The 18,660-nt window shown below is 53.2% G+C and overlaps 2 protein-coding genes across 11 annotated transcripts in view; both read right to left on the reverse strand.

Annotated features, from left to right (window-relative positions):
- Positions 1 to 715: 715 nt before the first annotated feature.
- AKAP8L (A-kinase anchoring protein 8 like) lies at positions 716 to 11,558 on the reverse strand. Its single transcript, XM_031608906.2, has 13 exons — positions 11,435 to 11,558; positions 9,174 to 9,206; positions 8,544 to 8,778; positions 6,548 to 7,031; positions 6,025 to 6,145; positions 5,872 to 5,927; positions 5,555 to 5,591; positions 4,788 to 4,896; positions 3,525 to 3,666; positions 3,311 to 3,416; positions 2,578 to 2,708; positions 2,133 to 2,228; positions 716 to 1,845 (listed from the first exon to the last, which is right to left on the reverse strand). Exons 1-13 carry the CDS (start codon positions 11,445 to 11,447, stop codon positions 1,309 to 1,311), a joined length of 2,100 nt encoding a protein of 699 aa, XP_031464766.2. The 5' UTR covers positions 11,448 to 11,558; the 3' UTR covers positions 716 to 1,308.
- Positions 11,559 to 12,532: 974 nt separating this feature from the next.
- The window catches only part of WIZ (WIZ zinc finger), a 50,356-nt gene continuing 44,228 nt past the window's right edge, over positions 12,533 to 18,660 (reverse strand). For 8 of the 10 annotated variants that reach the window (XM_090128743.1, XM_090128742.1, XM_090128737.1 and 5 more), the window contains 5 exons: positions 17,245 to 17,781; positions 15,755 to 16,279; positions 14,812 to 15,243; positions 14,289 to 14,481; positions 12,533 to 13,557 (listed from right to left, as the gene is read on the reverse strand). In XM_090128743.1, the coding sequence (XP_089984869.1) occupies positions 13,401 to 13,557; positions 14,289 to 14,481; positions 14,812 to 15,243; positions 15,755 to 16,279; positions 17,245 to 17,781 (1,844 nt within the window). In that variant the 3' untranslated portion in view covers positions 12,533 to 13,400. The remainder of the gene's footprint in view (positions 13,558 to 14,288; positions 14,482 to 14,811; positions 15,244 to 15,754; positions 16,280 to 17,244; positions 17,782 to 18,660) is intronic. The other 2 variants (XM_090128740.1, XM_090128739.1) reach the window with 2 other exon arrangements.

An 18,660-nucleotide genomic window follows, 5' to 3' on the forward strand; every position in this document is an offset into this window, starting at 1 on the left:
GGGAAATGTGACCAAAAAAAGGAATTATGAAGGGAAAAATGAGGGAAAAAATGAGGAAATTTGAGGAGGAAACGTGGTGCTCTGAGGGAGAACAAATACCACAAAATATCCTCCAACGTGTTTGCTTGGACAGCAAAGCACAGCGATAGTTGGTGCATTAAGGAGCAAGGTTTCACTTGAAAAGCCTCGAAATCTTAACAGCAGTGCAGCAATGCCCTCATTAGGAGAGATTTAATTGTGGATTGCGCCCTTCTTTCTTTCTTTCTTTCTTGCTGATGGAACATGTGTGTCATGTCCTGCCCATGAAGGGTTGGAAGAGTCCTTAAGAATCACAGAATGAATTGGGAAGGTACCTTAGAGATGATGGAATCCTGGAATGGTTGGAAGGGTCAGAAAATCACAGAGCCGTGGAATCAGAAGGGCTTGTTGGGCCAGGAGGGTCCTTAAAGGTCAAAGAACCAGAGAATGGGTTATGCTGGAAGGGTCCTTAATGATCACAGAACCAGAGAATGGCAATCAGTCTGCTTCTCCCTCATTCCAGGAGGCAGATCTGCGCTCCGGGTGACGACACTTCAGGGGTGGTAGAGTGGTGCTGAGCTGCCACCTCCTCCCAGCTCTGAAATGAAGGCAGAGTCGGGGTAGTCGCAGGTAGTCCTTTATCTCCACCCACCACAACATCCACCTCCAAGTGAAAGCATTTTACAAACACCACAAATGTTGACACCACTGAAAAGTTTCGCTCTGCATTAAAACATGGGGCGGGGAGGGGGGGGAGGGAGGAATATTACAGTCACACAGAGATGATGCAGAACCTCACAGCGTACATCGCAGAAATGAACGCCCTGCAAGGGAACTTCCGCTGGCTCCAGGCAGACAGGCTGAGGGGACAAACCACATCTTCATTAAATATAGAAAAATTTTAAGGGGGGAGAGAGAAGAGATCTCATTTGCCAGGTGGTGACGATGCGCTGGTTGGTACACATGCTCAGAGGAAGTTCTCCTAGTACAAAGGCATCTAAAAAACCAGACCACACAAAACCTAGCTACTCAAATGAAGATTTGGTTAAAAAAAACAAAAAAAAAAACAAAAAAAAAACCAAAACCACAAAAACAAAACAGAACAAAAAATAAAATAGGAATCTATTTTTCCCCAATCACTTTACAGTTAAAGGCTTCCACTGCCTACATGAGTTTAGTGGAACGGTAACTCAACATGTGCTATCAAATTCACAGATACAGTTATGCTTCTTTTCAATGTTTTTAAAAAAAGATGCCAGTTCTTTTGTGTCAGCTTTCCTATCCAATGTTTTATGCCGTATCCTCATCCTCAGGAGCAGCAGTGGTTTCTTCACTCTCCTCCTCCTCCTCTTCACCTTCTGCTGGCTGCTGCTCTTCGTCCTCCGGCAGCGATTCCCCAGCAGGCTGCCAGCTCTCCTCCTCCTCCCCCCCTCTGCTCCCTGCGCCCAGCTCCACTTCTTGTGCTTCTGCCTGGGCCTCAGTTTCCCTCTTTGTCCCTTTTTCTTCCTCCTCCTCGTTTTCATTTCCTTCTGGGTTCTTCTTGGGATCGTTGCTTTCCTCTTCCAGATTTCCTTCCTCTTTGTTTTCATCGTCTAAAATTTCCTCCTCTTTGTTCTCATTGTCTAAATTCTCTTCCTCCTTGTTCTCATCGCCCACGTTTTCCTCCTTGTTCTCATCGTCCACATTCTCTTCTTCCATATTCTCCTCCTCGTCCTTGTTTTCGTCTCCTCCTTCTGCTGTCCCTTCCTCCACGTTCCCAGCTGTTCCCCCTTCTCCCTCCTCGTGCTCCTCTTTTTCTTCGGGGTCATCTGTGAAAGGATTCTCACCCTGCAAGAAAAGGCAAACATTTCCCTGCTGACAAACCCTTCACACCGGGTCACAGCAGCTGTGTGCAAACCACCCCCAAAAGTTTCAGCTTTAAACTCAGCACAGATCTGCACAAACCACACAGCTCTTGGGCTCTGTGGGTGCTTCCATCCACAGAGAGCACCACACAGAGCAGAAGAACCTGTAATCAGCAATGAGGGATCCAAAGGTGTTACCAAAATGCAATGAAGTGCCAAAGCTCAACTATGGACAGAACTACACCGCGCAGAGCCGCTCTGCACACCCACCTTCAGGTACCGCTCCAGCTTCTTACTGATCAGCTTGTTGTTCAGAATGCTCCTGGCCACCACCAGGGAGGATTTCTTGGACTGCTCCATCATGGCCTGTGTGGGGTAGAGAAATAAACACACGTTTTGTCCACGTGAGGCATCGGTGTCACCACGGAGAGAGGCATGAGGTCTCATGCTCAGAAGGAACTGCAGGGCTTTGCTGAAGCTGCTTTAATCAACGCCTTGCCCAATTTCACAGAAGTGACACAGGACCCTCAAAACTCAGCGCTGCCTCTTTGCAGACAGAACCAAAGGTGAAGAAAAATATTTCTCCCCATTTTCAGGAACCGCCTGAGCCAACAAATCCACATTTCTGCTGTTCTTGTGGCTGGAGCCTCCCAAAAAAATATGTATGTATTTAAATAAAAAGGGATTCCTAGGGCAGGAAGGAGGCAGCACTCACCCTGCGGTTGTGGTTGTGGTCAAGTGACTTCAGGTGCTTCTGGATGATGCCATACTGCATGGGGATGAAGAGGTCGCACGCAGCGCAGTGAGCAGCCTCTACCTTCTTGATGAAGTGCTCCATACCAATGTCTGGAAGGGAATATCAGAACGGGGTGAGCCCCATGTGCATCATGTTTCTACCAGAAATTCATTTCACTGTGCACTAGGAGTCTTCCCAAGGGGCAGGACAGGGGCTGAGGGGAAGGGGAAACAAACACGGAGGATAACTCATGGGTATCCAACCTTCAGGTTGGGTTGGAAGGGTCCTTGAAGATCACAGAACCAGAAAGTGAAAGAATGGATTGGGGTGGAAGGGTCCGTGAAGGTCACAGAACCATGACATGATAGAATGGATTGGTCTGGGAGGGTGCTTGAAGATCACTGAATGGCTTGGGCTGGAAGGGTCTCTGAAGATCATAGAATCAGTTGGGCTGGAGGAGTCCTTAAAGATCACAGCCCTATGGAATGTTTGGGTTGGAAGGAACCTTAATCCAGAATTTTCTTCTAAGGTCAGTAAATACTGGACAAATATTGTTGTACCACTTTAATTATCTCATTCGAAACCACATTCAAGCTCCATTTTTATTCCATGTTGATAAACATCAAATCCACCACGAATGCTCAATCAGTGAGCCACAGCAAAACTAATTAATAACCAATCACAAAGGGACTACACGTGGGTGAGAACTCACCTTGTGTAAGATCCTGGTCCCTATAGATCTGCTGGATAACTGCGTTGATGTCCTCAATTGCTTTACGGCGCTCTTCAGTTTTCCTTGTTTTATTGGCAACATATTCCTGGAAGGCAAGAGTATTTGTTAGGAGCAGCAGCTCTGAAAAAAAGAAAAACAACACAAAAATCACCCACACCTCATTCAAGAGGACTGAAACTTCAGCAGTGCTCACCTGCAGGAAGTCAGCTGTTTGCTGGGGCAACTTGGTTCCAACAAATTTGAAATGTTCCTTGTGGAATTTGCTCTCTAGGTGACTGTTCATCTCGTCGTCGTAGAAGGTGCGGTATTTGCACAGGGAACAAACGTACTGGATCCTGTTGGGACAGTGGGTGTGAGTTGGAGGGATGGCCAATGGAAGCTTCCATCCCAGAACCCAAATGCTGGGGGGCAACGCAGACAAACATCAGAGTGGGGAACGCAGCCTGGGGGCAAAGGGGAAAGGGGCTGGGTTTGTGCTCAGATGTTGGGATTCTTTCACAAACCACCGAACCAGAGGGGACCTCTGGAGCTCAGCTCTCAGTCCAACCTCCCTACAGTGGGTTTCCCTACAATGGGTTGCACATGAAAGCGTCCCCATCCTTAAGAAATACTACAGAGAGCTTCACAATAAAGAAATCCAGCTAATACTCAAAGAGGTCAGACTGGAAACAAATGCTAACAGTAAGGAACAACTCAGGATGAATGTCACACCAAAAAAACTTGAGGCCAAATTTTTTTAAACCTTTCCAAATCTTAAAAATTCTTTTTTCGATCATTAAAGTGAAGCTTTAATTATGAATTAAGACAATTCTCCCTGAGTATGTATCCTGGATGGGAGAAAGGGACAGAATTCTATTGTGGAAAGAAGGCATCAGTTCCTCTCGGAGGACAACTACCTGAAGGAGCTCTAAAGCTTAAGAACAAATTCTTTGTCAAGTGACATTTTTTGCACAAATCTCCACTTTTTTAGGCAAGAGTTGGTGTTGTTTGCCAGTGGAAGTGGCAATACTTTGTCGGTTAAAAAAAGGCTCTGGTTCAATGACACACCGTGTACCTCGTTAGGTTTTATGCTGACAATATCCGCCCCTTCCCAATTTCTGTTGCAGCCCTTTTAGAGTTACTTTAAAACCTGATCTCTGTGACAAGTGCCACTCATTCAATAGAAAGGCAGAGCTGCCTACAACTCGAGTCCTGAGCTTCTCCCCAACTCCACTAAGCATTCGTGGGATGTCCCCTGGAGATTTGCCCATTTCTCCATCAATGTGGCTGGATGTTGCCAACTTGAGTTTGCCACAACTGTAATGCATCCAATATTCAGTACAGTCAAGGAGATGGGCAGGAAGAAACACAGCACTGGGAAAATTGTGGAACAAAGAAAGGACCCAGCCTGCAACCATGGCATTCCTCCCAGAGAAGGAAGCAACATCACTTAATGAAATAAAATAAGAGACGTTACCTTTCCACCATGCGATCTCGGTGCCTCTTCTTTTGCCTCTCTTGAGTTTTCTTGCCCGCCTGTAATTTGCGTTTGATTTGACTGATCTCTTCTTGAATTGTTAAAGCACCTAAGTGTTTAAAGCAGGTTGCATTTCAGGGCACTACTTGAGGACAGCACCTGATTCAAGAGAACTGCCCTGGACAAGACCAGTGGTTGGCCCAAAATTGCTCGTCAGAGAGATGCTCGAGTCGAGGAGCTGCTCCCTCCAGGCAGGGACAAATGTACCTCAGATTTAGGATTCCTGTTTGGGGGATGTGGCACTGGAGGACAAACACACTCAAGGTGGTTTCCTGGCTCTTTATTTTAATTAGTGTTTACCACTTCCGGTTTTAGAAGGTTTTAAATTAATTACTTACAGATTCGCTTGGGTAAGGGGGACTAATTGTCATCACCATTACTTTAGAGAATCAGCTTGGGTTGCATTGGTCCGTAAAGATCCCAGAACCATGGGATGGGTTGGATGGGTCCTCAAAGATTACAGAATCATGCGATGGGTTGGGTTGGAAGGGTCCTTAAATATTACAAAACTGTAAAATTGTTGGGTTGTAAGTGGACTCCAACAACTGGAGGAATCTGAATAAACCAGAGATTCAGCCTTAAATCTCTCTCCTGGCCATGTCAGAGCCCTCTGCTGGTGGTGGGCACTACTCCATGTGCCCATTCAGAGCACACACCATCCCTCTGCTCCCTTTCCTGTGAGCTGCTAGGCACGCACACCAACTCACCTTTCTCTGAGTCTCGACCTTCTTCATCATCCCCTTCCTAAAATGCAAGATTGGGACATTAAGGCCAGCCAGAATCACACATCAGCCACCACCACTGGACTTCTTGGCCACAAGGGCTCGCTGCTGGCTCAACTGTTGACCACTGGGACCACAGGTTCACCCCTCCAGAGCTCCTTTGTGGCAGCCCAGCCCACAACCAGTATTGATGTGTGTTGTCACTTCTCCTCAGGTGACCTGCCCTCACTGCATTGCTTTGCCTCCAACTAAAACTGTCAATCTTAATTATGAGGAACTACAACTTTTCAAGAGTTACTTACACCTCTGGAGCCTTCTTTCTCCTCTTTTTCTCCCGATTCTCCTTCGGTTCCTTCCTCTGAAAGGAACAGCACAGTCAGAAGCCAGCTGAGGTCCCACTGCCACACCTAGCAAAGCGAGGTGGCTGTTGCCCCTTTGGGGACCTCTGCCCTCACCATTGTCAGAGTCAGATTCGGAGCCATCTGTCTTCGCCGCCTTGCTGTCGGGTTCATCTGAGCTGCTGGTTTGCTTCCGCTTCTTTCCGGTGAGATCCTTCTTCATTTTCTTCTTCTGAGGCTGCAAGAGGAGAGAGAGGTTCATCACCACTGTGAGGGCGGCGCTCTCCTCACCCAGCAGTGCTTTGTTTCACCAATTACTCGTCAGCACAGTCCATCAGGCAGGACACAGCCCACCACCTCTATATGCTATAAAACAGGAGATTAAGTAAAAAATGACAATGATATTCTCCTACCTTTAGGAAATAAATGTTTTCAGATTAAAGCACTGCACATACGAACGCTCCTCGGTCTGTCCTTAGGAGATACACACTACAAAGTCAAGCCAGCAACGTGTGGAACTACACATGACCACCTCCCAGAGCGTGCATTGGAGCCTTTTGTAGGACAACCATTTCCCTACGGGGCTGCATAACATCCGCTCGAGTTAAACGAGTTGGGAGGATGTTGCACAAGTACTCACTTTAAAGTCCGAATCCCACATTTTCCAGTTTCTCCTCATCCTCTGCTTCATCATGCCTCCTCCGAAGCGCATGTTCCCCGAAAATCCTCGCATCCCTTGGAACATGCCGAGCTCTGGGATGATGTTGTGGGAGAAGAGGGAAGGCAGGCGGGAGGAGCCGTGGGGGCCCATGCCCCGCGGCGCGTCGTTCCACTGCCCGCCCATGCGCCCCGAGTATGGTGAAGCCATGGGTCTGGTGTTGCGCCCGTCCCGCGCCCAGTTCTGACCCCGTTGGCCAAAGCCATCCCGTGCCCTGTGCTGGTACTGGTCCCTGCGGTTCCCATAGAAGCTGTCATAGTGACTTTCATAGTGGTCGTCGTAGTGACTGTCGTAGTGACTGTCGTAGGCATTGTCGTTCTCGTTCTCGTTGTAGTCGTAACCGGAGCGGTACATGTCCCGGTCATTCATTGAGGACCTCGAGTCGTAGGATTCGTATGAGTCGTACCTGTGGAGAGAGAAGGATCAGCAGCATGCCTTTGGGTCCAAGAAGGCCGATGGTGGCCAACAGAGTGACCATGGACTGGGATTATTGCCAAGAAGGCCAGTGGTGGCCAAAAGAGTGACCATGGAGTGAGATTATTGCCAAGGCGGCCAACGATAGCCAACAGGGTGACCATGGACTGACAGTATAGCCAAGAAGGCCAACAGTGGAAGAAGGCCAATGATGGCCAACAGAGTGACCATGGAGTGAGAGTATTGCCAAGAAGGCCAACAGTGGCCAACAGAGTGACCATGGAGTGAGAGTATTGCCAAGAAGGCCAATGATGGCCAAGAGAGTGACCATGGACTGACAGTATAGCCAAGAAGGCCAACAGTGTGACCATGAATTGAGAGTTTTGCCAAGAAGGCCAACAGAGTGACCATGGAGTGAGAGTACTGCCAAGAAGGCCAACAGTGGCCAACAGGGTGACCATGAAGTGAGAACATTGCCAAGAAGGCCAACGGTGGCCAACAGAGTGACCATGGAGTGAGAGTATTGCCAAGAAGGCCAATGGTGGCCAATAAGTTTACCACGAGCCAACAGGGTGCCCTTGTGGCCAAGAAAGTCAACGGTGGCCAACAGGGTTCCCTCACAGCCAAGAAAGCCAACAGTGGCCAACAGAGTGCCCTCACAACCAAGAAGGCCAATGATGTCCTCTGCTCTCCAGAAGTCCCTTCCAACTCTGCTGGTTTGGGGATTCTGGGATAGTGTTGGCACTGTGTTAGAGCCCAGCAGAGCTTAAACCAACAAAATGCTTCAAAATGGGTTTTTATTGGTGTTTTAAACACTTCAGTGTAACACTGAGTGTGGAACTGTTTCCACTCTGTGGGACAAGGGCTAGGATAAGGCACAGCTGCAATGTCCCTATCCACCTCCACGCATGGTAGAAGAACCAAAGCCCCATCATGGAAAAAACAAAGAAACTGAGCCCCCAAACTCCTCATTGCTTTGAGAGTGCCCAGGATGCCCTATAAGACCCCAAAACACCAAGAGGAACCCATGCTATCAGCTGTGTGGGGAAACAGCCCAGCTAGAGCTCCTGTCCCATTCCTGGACATCTGGGGACACCTGTGCACACCCACTTTTACCAGGCAAAAAGCTGACACTGGCAGCAATTTGTTTTGGGTCATTTTAACGGATTACTTTTTCCTCCAGGAAAAGAACTTGGAGTGGATGATCTTTAAGGACAATTCCAACCCAACCATGCTGTGATTCTATAGTTCTATGATCTTTAAAGACCCTTCCAACTCAACCATTCTACCATTCCATGGTCCTACGATCTTTAAGGATGATTCCATCTCTGCTGTGATTCCGTCGTTCTCTGACCCTTAAGAACTCTTCCAACTCAACTATTCCATGATTTCATGATTCTATTATCTTTAAGAACTCTCCCAACCCAACCGTTTTATTGTTCTAGTATCTTTAAAATCCCTTCCAACCCAATCTATTCAATCATTCCATGATTTTCCCACTCACCGGTCCCCGCCGGAGCCGTAGTGCCCACCCTGCATGCTGTCAGCATCCAGGTGGGACACCATGTCCAGGCGCTGGTTCATTTTGGCAATGACGGTGTCGGCACTGCCAGCACCGTCGGGGTTCATGTCCATGTCTGAGTTGCCCATATCCCACGAGTTGGAGGCAGCCATGCCGTAGCCATAGTTGCCCGAGTTGTCCTGCCCGTAGCCATAGCCATAATTGTAGCTCTCATACCCTGCAAGAAAAAAATAGAGAGCTCTCATTCCTGGTGATCTGGCGCAGCTAATATTTTAATTGGAGTTGAGGTGCATGGGTGAACGAATGCACCCAACACACTGCCTCTAAAAATCAGCCTCGTTGGGTTAACACTGATGGCCAAAATCCATTTTAGGCCATTTTTTAGCCTTCAGCTGGGCAGCAATATCACGGTGGGCTGGAACAGAAACCTGAATCCTCAGCCATGTGGCCCTTCCTAAAAAACTGGGGAAGGAAGTTGTTAACAGCTCGACAAGAATTTTAAAATAAAGTTTGCAAAGAAACCTAAAAATAAAAGAAGAGGGAATGCAGACTCTGTATTATATCCTTCAGAACCTGAAGCTAACAAACCCGCTTAAGCTGCAGTGTACTTGCCTCTGTTTGTCCCAGAGTTCCAGTCTCCATAACCTGGAAAAGAAGACAGAAGAAGTAATCAGAGGCATACTTCTCACAATTGGTTTTGTTTACCACCAAAAAGGAGCAACACCCTGAAAAAAATAAATGGTGGCAAATCCAATCTACAAACAACTTCTGAACAATTCCTAACCCAGAGGAAAGAGCTCATGGCCAACGTGTTGGCCACCACTGGCCTTCTTGTCTATAAGGTTCACACTGCTGGGCCCCAGTCAGCCTGCTGGCCATTACTGGCCTTCTTGGCCACGAGGGCACACTGCTGGCCCATGGTCAACCTGTTGACCTTCGGATGATGCAGGTCCTTTCCCTGAATCAGGTCCTGTTTTTTCTTTCAGCTCCCATTTCTGCCATACCACACTGTGACACAGAACCTCTTCACGCAGCAGCGCTGTCCTACCTGAAAGTGCCAGTGTTTTTGGTTTAACACCAAAAATTGGAAGCAGGAGGCACCTACACAGACCTCCAAGACAAGGGAGCAGAAAGGGTACACACAACCCCACAGTCGAGCATTTTGCAGGTAAAGATTTGGAGAATTAAATCAGAACGTGGCATTCTTTGTGAGACAACATCTCTCTGGCCTTAAAAGAACCCCAAGAAAATCCAAGACGAGCCCCCAAAAGAAGCTCTGAAAAGATTCCCAAATGGAGACTGCAAAGAGCTCCAGTGGAGCTCCAGAACAGCTCCAGGATCCCAGCAAAGCTCCAGGAAGAGCCCCCAGAAGAGACCCCAAAGAGCTGCTGTGGAGAACCAAATGAGCCCCCAAAAGGAGAACCAAAGAACCCCAAAAGGAGTTCCAAAGGAGCCTCAAGATCCCAATGAAGCACCAAAAGCACACAAATGAGCCCAAAAGGAGACCCTAAAGGGCACCACAGGAGCCACCAAAAGGAGCTCCAAAAAGAACCCCAAAAGATCCCAAAAAGCTCTAAGGAGAGCCCAAAGGAACCCCCAAAGGAGCCACAAAGAGCCCCCAAGGAGCCTCAAGATCCCAACAAAGCTCCAAGAAGAGCCCCCAAATGACCCAAAAGGAGATCCCAAAGAACTCCAATGGAGAACCAAAGCAGCCACCAAAAGAGCCCCAAAAGGAGAACCAAAGGAGCTTCAGAAGAGTCCCAAGACCCCAAGCGTGTTCCAAGAACAGCCCTGGAAGATCCCCAGAAGGTGACCCCGAATCCATCCCAGCACTCACAGCCCCTCCCTTGGAGGCTTGTCAGTGTGACTCCCACCCACAAGAATGGCTGTAAGGAGAAACTGGGGAACTACAGGCCTGTCAGCCTGACCTCGGTGCAAGGGAAAGTTATGGAGCAAATCACCTTGGGTGAGATCAATCACACAGTGTGTGCGTGGCATGCAGGGGATCAGGCCCAGCCAGCATGGGTTCACGAAAGGCAGGTCGTGCTCGACAAACCTCATCTCCTTCTATGACTGGGTGACCAGATTGGTAGATGAGGGAAAGGCTGTCGATGCAGTCTACCTAGACTTCAGCAAAGCTCTGACACTGTCTCCCACAGCATTCTCCTGGGGAAACTGGCTGCCTGTGGCCTGGTCAGGTACATCTTGCTTTGGGTAAGGAACTGGCTGGAGGGCTGTGCTCAACGGGTAGCGGCTAATGGAGTTAATCCAGCTGGAGACCCGTTACAAGTGGTGTCTGTCCCCAGGGGTCGGTGCTGGGGCCGACCTTGTTTAATATCTTTGTTGATGACCTGGATGAGGGGACTTTGTGTCCCCTGAGTACGTTTGCAGATGACACCAAGTTGGGAGTGGTGTGGATCTGCCTGAGGGGAGGGAGGCCCTTCAGAGGGATCCGGATAAGCTGGATCTCTGGGCTGAGGTGAATGGGATGAGGTTCAACAAGGCCAAGCGCTGGGTCCTGCACTTTGGCCACAACAACCCCATGCAGCGCTGCAGGCTTGGGGCTGAGTGGCTGGATGTGTGTGAAGAGGAAAGGGACCTGGGGGTGTTGGTTGATGCTGGGCTGAACGTGAGCCGACGGTGAGCCAGGTGGCCAAGAGGGCCGACGGCGTCCTGGCCCGCGTTAGGAGCGCACGGCCGGCGGGCGCCGATCATCCCCTGCGCTCAGCTCCGTGAGGCCGCCCGCCAACCGGACCGTGACAGAACCCCGCGCGTTCGGCCCCAAATCGCCGTTTCCGGGACGTCCCGCCGCCCCCCGGCCCTCCCCGAAGCCCCAGGCCGCCCCCGCCGCCATCTTTGCGCCGCGCCCTCACCTGAGTAACTCATAATGGCGGCGCCGCCCGCCGCCCGCCGCCGCCTCTGCGCCCAACGGTACCGGCGGCGCCGCCCCGCCTCCCCGCCGCGCTCATTGGTCGGAAGGTGTCCTCCCCCCGCCCTCCCGCCGCGCTCATTGGTCCGGCCTCCGGGCGGTCGGAGGAGGTCATTGGTCGCGTCTCCACCTCCCGCAGGGCGGTCCCGCTGACGATTGGAGAATGCGCGTGTCAATCGTCGGCTTTCCCGGTGGGCCCCGAGGGAACGTTCGTTGATTGGTCGGCTGGCAGGGAGGCGGTGCCGCCGCCGTTCTCTACTCTGATTGGCCAACCGGGGCGTGGGAAGGGCTGAGCGCTGCCTCCACCAATCGCGTGGCAGAACGGCCCGCAGCCGCCGGCACCGCCCCCACCGCGCAGGTGCGACGTTTGGCCGCGCCCCTCCCTCAGCGCCGCGCGTCACCATTGGCTGAGGCCGCGAGGCTCCGCCCCCAGCGGGGAACGCGCGCGCCGAAACCGCGCCAGTGCCGGAACCGCGGGGGCGCGGCTGCGTCCGACCCCGTGTCCCCGTGTCCCCATGGCACGGCCTCACCCCGACCTCCATATACCCACGGAACAGCCTCACCTTGACCCTGGTGCACCTATGTCGTCGGACACGGCCATGTCGTGATGTCCCCCCATCCCGACATCTTCCCCCCCACACGCCACGTGACACTGCCTCCTCTCGACCCCTGTCCCTGTGCCATAACGGCCACCCTGACGTCCCCATCCCGCCCCTGGTGTCCCTATGCCCGGGGTCACGGCCACGCTTTGACCTCAACGTCCCCACTGACACAGCCTCACCCTGACCCCAACATCCCAAGCTCTGGGTCATGCCCTCACCCTGACCCCGTGTGCCCCACATCCCCATCTCAGCATCCCCATCCCAACCCCATACCACGCCATCAGCCATGTCCTGATGTCCCCTTTACGATGCTCCCAAGCCCTGACTCACAGCCACGTCCTCACCCCACTCTTCCCAACCCTGTGAGCTCCAACCACGCCTCTGGCACCAAAACCACCTCATTTCCCCCCCCAAAAAATCCCCTGTCAGGACCCCCGTGCACTCACACACTTCCCTGGGGTTGTTTCCAGAAGTTTAATCTAATGTACATATTCCCGGGTACATTAATAACCAGAATATGCCCAATGAAAAAAGTTAAAAGGTAAATTCCCTCCGAGCCGTGCTGGGCTCGGGACTTCGAAATAAAAATGAATGCTCCTTAAATTTTCTACACAAAACTAGAGTTAAAAAAGTCGAAGGTCTATGCAGCTAGACAAAGGGGAAAAAAACAAACAAAAAACAAACAAAAATATAGCAACAGTGAGGAGGACCGGGGAGGGGGGGGGAGGGGGACGTGCGGCTCCGCAGATTCCCCCTCCCCCCACCCCAGGACCCCCCCAGCATCACCGCAGCCCACGGTCCCATTGGAAACTGGGGGTCGGGGGGTGGTGACGGGGAGCCAAGTGTTTTCCTTTGGGAAGGGGGAGCGGGGCAACATGCAACCCCGGAGCAACGGGCTCCGACAGCGCCAGGAACTACAGGTGGCGCTGCCTGCAGGAATCGAATATACATCAACTCTCGGGCCATATACAAACGCACGGCGCTCGCTCCCCGTGTCCCTGAACCGGTGGAAGCCAACGCAGCTCCCGCGTCTTTGGGCTGAACCGGACCCGCGGTGTCGGGAGGGAGGGCACACGTGGTGCCACCGCTGTCCCCTGCCCCGTCCTCGAGTGCCACCACCCCCGGGGAGGGAGGACCGGGGGGCTTTGATCCTTGTAGTGCTTGTGGCCGGGTGCCCCCCATCCAGCCCGGCACTGGGGTAGAGGAAGGGGGGGGGGGCTGAGGTTGCTCCATGGGGGACACGCAGGCACGGGGTGGGGGGCGGAGGGTGCCCCGGTTCGGCTCCATTGCCCCGGGGTGGGGGCTCCGTTACTGAGCCTCGGCCACGGCGGGGGGCTCGGGGGCCGGGGCGTCCCCCCGCAGGGGGTCTGCTTTGGAGAAATTCATTTCCAGGATGTGTCGCTGGAGGTGTCGCACCCACTCCTCCTGGATGGAGAGGGGGCCCTGGAACTCCACCTCACAGAACCTGTGGGGACACGGGGGCAGCAGATCAGTCCAAGGCTCCTTTAGCAGCCCAGAGGCTGTGGGGAGGGGGGGTTGGGGGCACCGCACCCAGAAAAGCAGGGAGGAAGGGGTCCCACACCCCCAGGTGCAGTGATGAAGGGTGGACTGCCCAAGAATGAAGAGCTCAGAGACACAAAGGGAAGCCAATGCGAGCCCAATGAGGAACCCAAGAGGAATCCAAAGGAAACCCAAGGGGAACCCAAAGGAAACCCAAAAAGACAACCCAAAGGGAGTTCCAAAGGAGAGCCCACCAGGAAGTGAAAGGGAAAACCCCAAAAGGGAGCGTCAAAAAAAGCCAAAAGAAGCCTCAAAAGAAACCCAACAGGAGCCCCCAAAGGGGAGCCCAACGGGAACCAAAAGGGAGCCCTGAAGAAAACCCACAGAAAACCCCCAAAAAGAGCCCAAAAGAGGAGCCCAAAGGAAACCCAAAAGAGACTCAAAGGGAGCCCAGAGGGAGTGCTTCAATGGGAGCCCAAAGGAAACTCTAAGTAAGCCAAAGGGGAGTCTCAAAGAAAGCCATAAAGAGCCCAAAGGAAACAAAAAGGCTGTCTCAAAAGGGAGGCCCACAAAACAGAAGCCAAAGGAAACCCAGAGGGCACCCAAAGGGGAACCTGAAAGAAAGCCACAAGGAGCCCAAAGAGAGCCCAAAAGCTAAGCCTATGGTGGGCTGGGGTCCAAAAGGGGATGGCCTACCTGCATTTGAGGGTGTAGATGTTACCCACAAACTTCACCAGGGAGGTCTGCGGCGGGCGGGGGACCAGCGAGGGCACCGGCCTCATCCTGGGTGGGGGCTGGCGGGTCTCCTCCATCTTCTGCTGGAAGTCGGCCCCCTCCTCCTCCCGGTGCAGGGGGGGGTCCAGGGGCCTTGCCTGCCTCCGCTCAAACTCTAGGGGGGAATAATGGGAGGGAAATGGAGCATCAGGGGGGAAGCGGGAACACTCCCGTGGTGCTGAGAGCTGTGTGATATGACACAATGTTTCTGCTTTGGAGCAACAGTGCTCCGGACGACAGGAGGGGCCCCCATTCCTAACGGAACCATGTCCCAACAGCTCCAACTTCCCAAGGAAACAGGATCCCAACGGCTCCAAATCCCAAGGGAACCAGATCCCAATGGCTGCCACCACCAGGAGAACCACATCCCAAGGGAAACAGATCCCAACCAGTCCCCCTCCCGAGGGAAGCGGATCCCAACAGCTGTGCCCCTCTCCCAACTCACTGTGGAAATTCGTGCGCTGATGCTCTTCCATCTTCACCAGCGAGAGGGGCGAGGTGACCATGGGCCGTTCCCCGGTGCCATCCAGGATCTTGCAGGGCTCTCCGTGCGCCAGCTCCGCCGCCAGCCCTTTGCTCAGCAGGGCCATCCCGCCGTGCTGCAGGCTCAGCGGCATCCTCCGTGCTCCGTCGTGATCTCGGGCGTGCGAAGAATTCCGAAATTTCTTAGTGAAGGGTCGGCCGCCCTGGATGTAGCTGCGATACGCGCCAGCTTTCTGTGGCCGGTGCCGGATCCATTCGCTGAGCGTCTCGATGGGCGAGCCGTTGACGCACCACTCGGTGACACCAAACTGCCGGAGGTGTGCCCGTGCGTGGCTGGCCAGAGCCTTGCGGTTCTCAAAGTAGAGGCCGCAGAGCTCGCAGCACGCTTCGGTGGCTGGGGGAGCAGGGGCAGGTGGTGAGCAGGGGGGTGAGATGTGCCCCATTCCCCCCACCGCCACCCCTGGGTGGGAATCCGCCCCCCCCCAGCGTGTGGCAGGTGGCGGTGAGCTGTGGGATGGTCCTGTCAGAAGGTCAAGGCTCCAAGATACAGCTAAATGGGATGTGGGTGGTGGATGGTCCCCAAATCTCTGCTCCCTATCAGAGATATCACAGCAAAAAACCCGAGCCCAATATCCAAGTATGGTGCCCCATGGATGGTGTGACTGCGGCCAACACAACACCATGGTCAACACATGGCCATGGCCAACACAACACCATGGCCGACACGACACCATAGCTGATAGTTGGCCATGGCCAATGCAACATCATGGCCAACACGTGGTCATGACCAACACAACACCTAGCTGACGGGTGGCCATGGCCAACGCATGCCAACCATCCAGCCCCTCCCTGCAGCTTCCAGGAACCTGGACAAGCCACACCACGTGTCTCCTCCCCACACTTACATGTGTGCGTGGGCTTGTCGTGCACGGACTTGGTTTTGAAGGGCAGCTCGGTCTGAATGTAGGCCTTGTGCTTCACCTCGGGGTGGGGACCCAGGCGGTCGTCCTGCAGCGGCCGTTTGGTGGCCAGCGGTGTCAGGAAGGCGCCGTGGGGCTTGGCGGTGAGCGGCGACAGCGAGAGCTCGCGGCCGATGCTGGAGCCGCCGGGTTTCCCCGTCCGCCCGCCCAGTGGAGGGAGGGCCATGGCCTGCAGCACTTTTCCAGAGGGCTTGGGGTCCAACCCCTCCTCCCCAAACCCTTTGGGGGTTTCGATGATGGAGGTGTGGGGCTCCTTCTTGATGACGCAAGGCTTCGATTTCTTCTTGAGGATCTCGCGCAGCGTGTCGATGGGGGAGCCGTTCACTGACCACTCCGTCACCCCCATCTGGCGGAGGTGGGAGCGCGCGTGGCTCGACAGACCCTTGCGGTTCTCAAAGAACTCCCCGCAGAACTCACAGCGGATGTCCCGCACCGGGTCGGCTCGAGAGGCTGCAGGGAGAGAGCTGGCGTCAGGGGGAGTGGGTCTGAGCCCACCTGCCCCCATATCCCACAGCACAACCCACAGAAGAAGACGATCCACAAGCAGATCCCACAGCGGGATGCTTCCACCCAAAGAGAACACCATCCATCATAGAACTCTTGGGTTGGAAGGGCCCTTAAAGGTCATAGAACCATAGAATGGGTTGGGTTGGAAGGGCCCTTAAAGGTCATAGAACCATAGAATGGGTTGGAAGGGCCCTTAAAGGTCATAGAACCATAGAATGGGTTGGGTTGGAAGGGCCCTTAAAGATCATAGAACCATAGAATGGGTTGGGTTGGAAGGGCCCTTAAAGGTCATAGAACCATAGAATGGGTTGGGTTGGAAGGGCCCTTAAAGGTCATAGAACCATAGAATGGGTTGTGTTGGAAGGGTCCTTAAAGGTCATAGAACCATAGAATGGGTTGGGTTGGAAGGGTCCTTAAAAGGTCATAGAACCATAGAATGGGTTGGAAGGGTCCTTAAAGGTCATTGAACCATAGAATGGGTTGGGTTGGAAGGGCCCTTAAAGGTCATAGAACCATAGAATGGGTTGGGTTGGAAGGGTCCTTAAAGGTCATAGAACCATAGAATGGGTTGGGTTGGAAGCGTCCTTGAAGATCATAGAAATACGGAATCCTGGAATGGGTTGAATTGGAATGGTCATCAAACGTCAGAGAACCATAGAAAGGGCTGGGTTGGAAGGGACCTTAAAGATCTTAGAACCATGGAACGATAGAATGAATTGGCCTGGAAAGGACCTTGAAGATCATCGAATGATAGAATGGATTGGGTTAGAAGGATCCTTGAAAATCACAGAACCACAGAATGGGTTGAGTTGGAAGTGACCTTAGATCCCCCATTCCCCTCCCCAGCACGGAGTGTGCCTGATCCCCACAAGACCATGGAAGGGGAAAGGTGGCAGCCACGCACTTACAGAGGTTCAAGGGTGACATCTCCTCCAGCGGTGGCCAAGCCTGGTCGGAGGGGTGGGGCTCTCCGTGGAGACCCCCCGTCATCATCTCACGCTTGATTTCCACTCTCATCTGGTCGTGTTTGAGCTTCTTCTGCAAGGAGGGAGGAGAGAGGCCTGGAAACATCTTCCGGGCAGTGGGAGGTGGGGACGAGGTAGGAGACTGCCCCAGGGGACTGCCAGGCTGCTGGACCTTCTTGGGCAGAGTCGGGATGTGGAGCTCCCCGGGACCGCGCGGCTCCAGGGGTCCCATGGCTGCCAGGAGGCTCTTGGCCATGGCTTTGTGCCCGGGGCCCATGGGGTTGGAGGCTCCGCTCCGCGGGTGAGTTCGGCGTTTGAGGATCTCGCGCAGCGTGTCGATGGGGGAGCCGTTGACGTACCACTCCGTCACCCCCATCTGGCGGAGGTGGGAGCGCGCGTGGCTCGACAGACCCTTGCGGTTCTCAAAGAACTCCCCGCAGAACTCACAGCGGATGTCCCGCACCGGCTCCCCCCCGGCTGCTGCAGAGGAGGAAATGAAAAAAAAAAAGAGAGAACTGTGGTTATTGGGATGCGTGGGTGGAGTTTGGTGGTGCCAAGGAGCAGGAGGAGAGCACGGAGCCGAAGGTGTGCACTACACACCCAACAACAAAGTCCACCCTCAATGGGATGCAAAGAGTAGGGCTGAGCCCAAAGATTGGCACCCAACAGAGCCAGTCCTCAATGGGACTCCAAAATGAGCAGGGCTGAACTCAGATACGTAGCCAACAACAAAACCAATCCTCACTGGAACTCTGAAGGGAATGAGACCCAACCCAAAGATGCATGCACAGTGACAAAGCCAATCCTCAGCGGGATTCCAAAGGAAGCGGGACTGAAACCAGATCTGCACACCCAAAGCCAGTCCTCATTGGGACTGAGAAGTGAAATGGACTGAACCCAAAGCTGCATGCCCAACAAAATCAATCCTCAATGGGACTCAAGGGGAAGAGGACTGAAGAACTTCTTTACTGCCAGAGTGACAGAGCACTGGAACAGGCTGCTCAGGGAGGTTGTGGAGTCGCTTCTGGAGATATTCAAGACCCACCTGGATGCTTTCCTGCTCAACCTGGGACCCTGCTTTAGCACAGGGTTAGTCTCAATGATCTCCAGAAGTCCCATCCAACCCCTACAGTTCAGTGATTCTGCTGAAGGCAGCCATGGAGGCTGTCCCCATCTGCCACCCAGCATCATGGGCACAGAGCATTTTGCTCAGGACAAGCACAATGTTAGCCAAATGGAGCACGTTCTACAGCCCCAATAGCTCTAGGAAGAGCTGGGAGAAATCCTGCAGGGCAAACAAATCCCTTTGAGCTGCCCAAGGAACGTGGCGCCCAAAGAGCTGACTGCTGCTGTAAAACT

This window comes from Phasianus colchicus, chromosome 34, assembly GCF_987193195.1.
Source record: "Phasianus colchicus chromosome 34, bPhaCol1.hap1.1, whole genome shotgun sequence".
In the NCBI taxonomy this organism is placed as follows: Eukaryota; Metazoa; Chordata; class Aves; order Galliformes; family Phasianidae; genus Phasianus; species Phasianus colchicus.

Bases quoted from the DNA above. Each gene is read 5' to 3' on its own strand.
- AKAP8L (XM_031608906.2), bottom strand. The intron at 2,229-2,577 runs GTGAGTGCTGCC...TACCCCACACAG, and splicing joins ACCACAACCACAACCGCAGG to GCCATGATGGAGCAGTCCAA. The intron at 1,846-2,132 runs GTGGGTGTGCAG...CTTTTCTTGCAG, and splicing joins AGCTGGAGCGGTACCTGAAG to GGTGAGAATCCTTTCACAGA.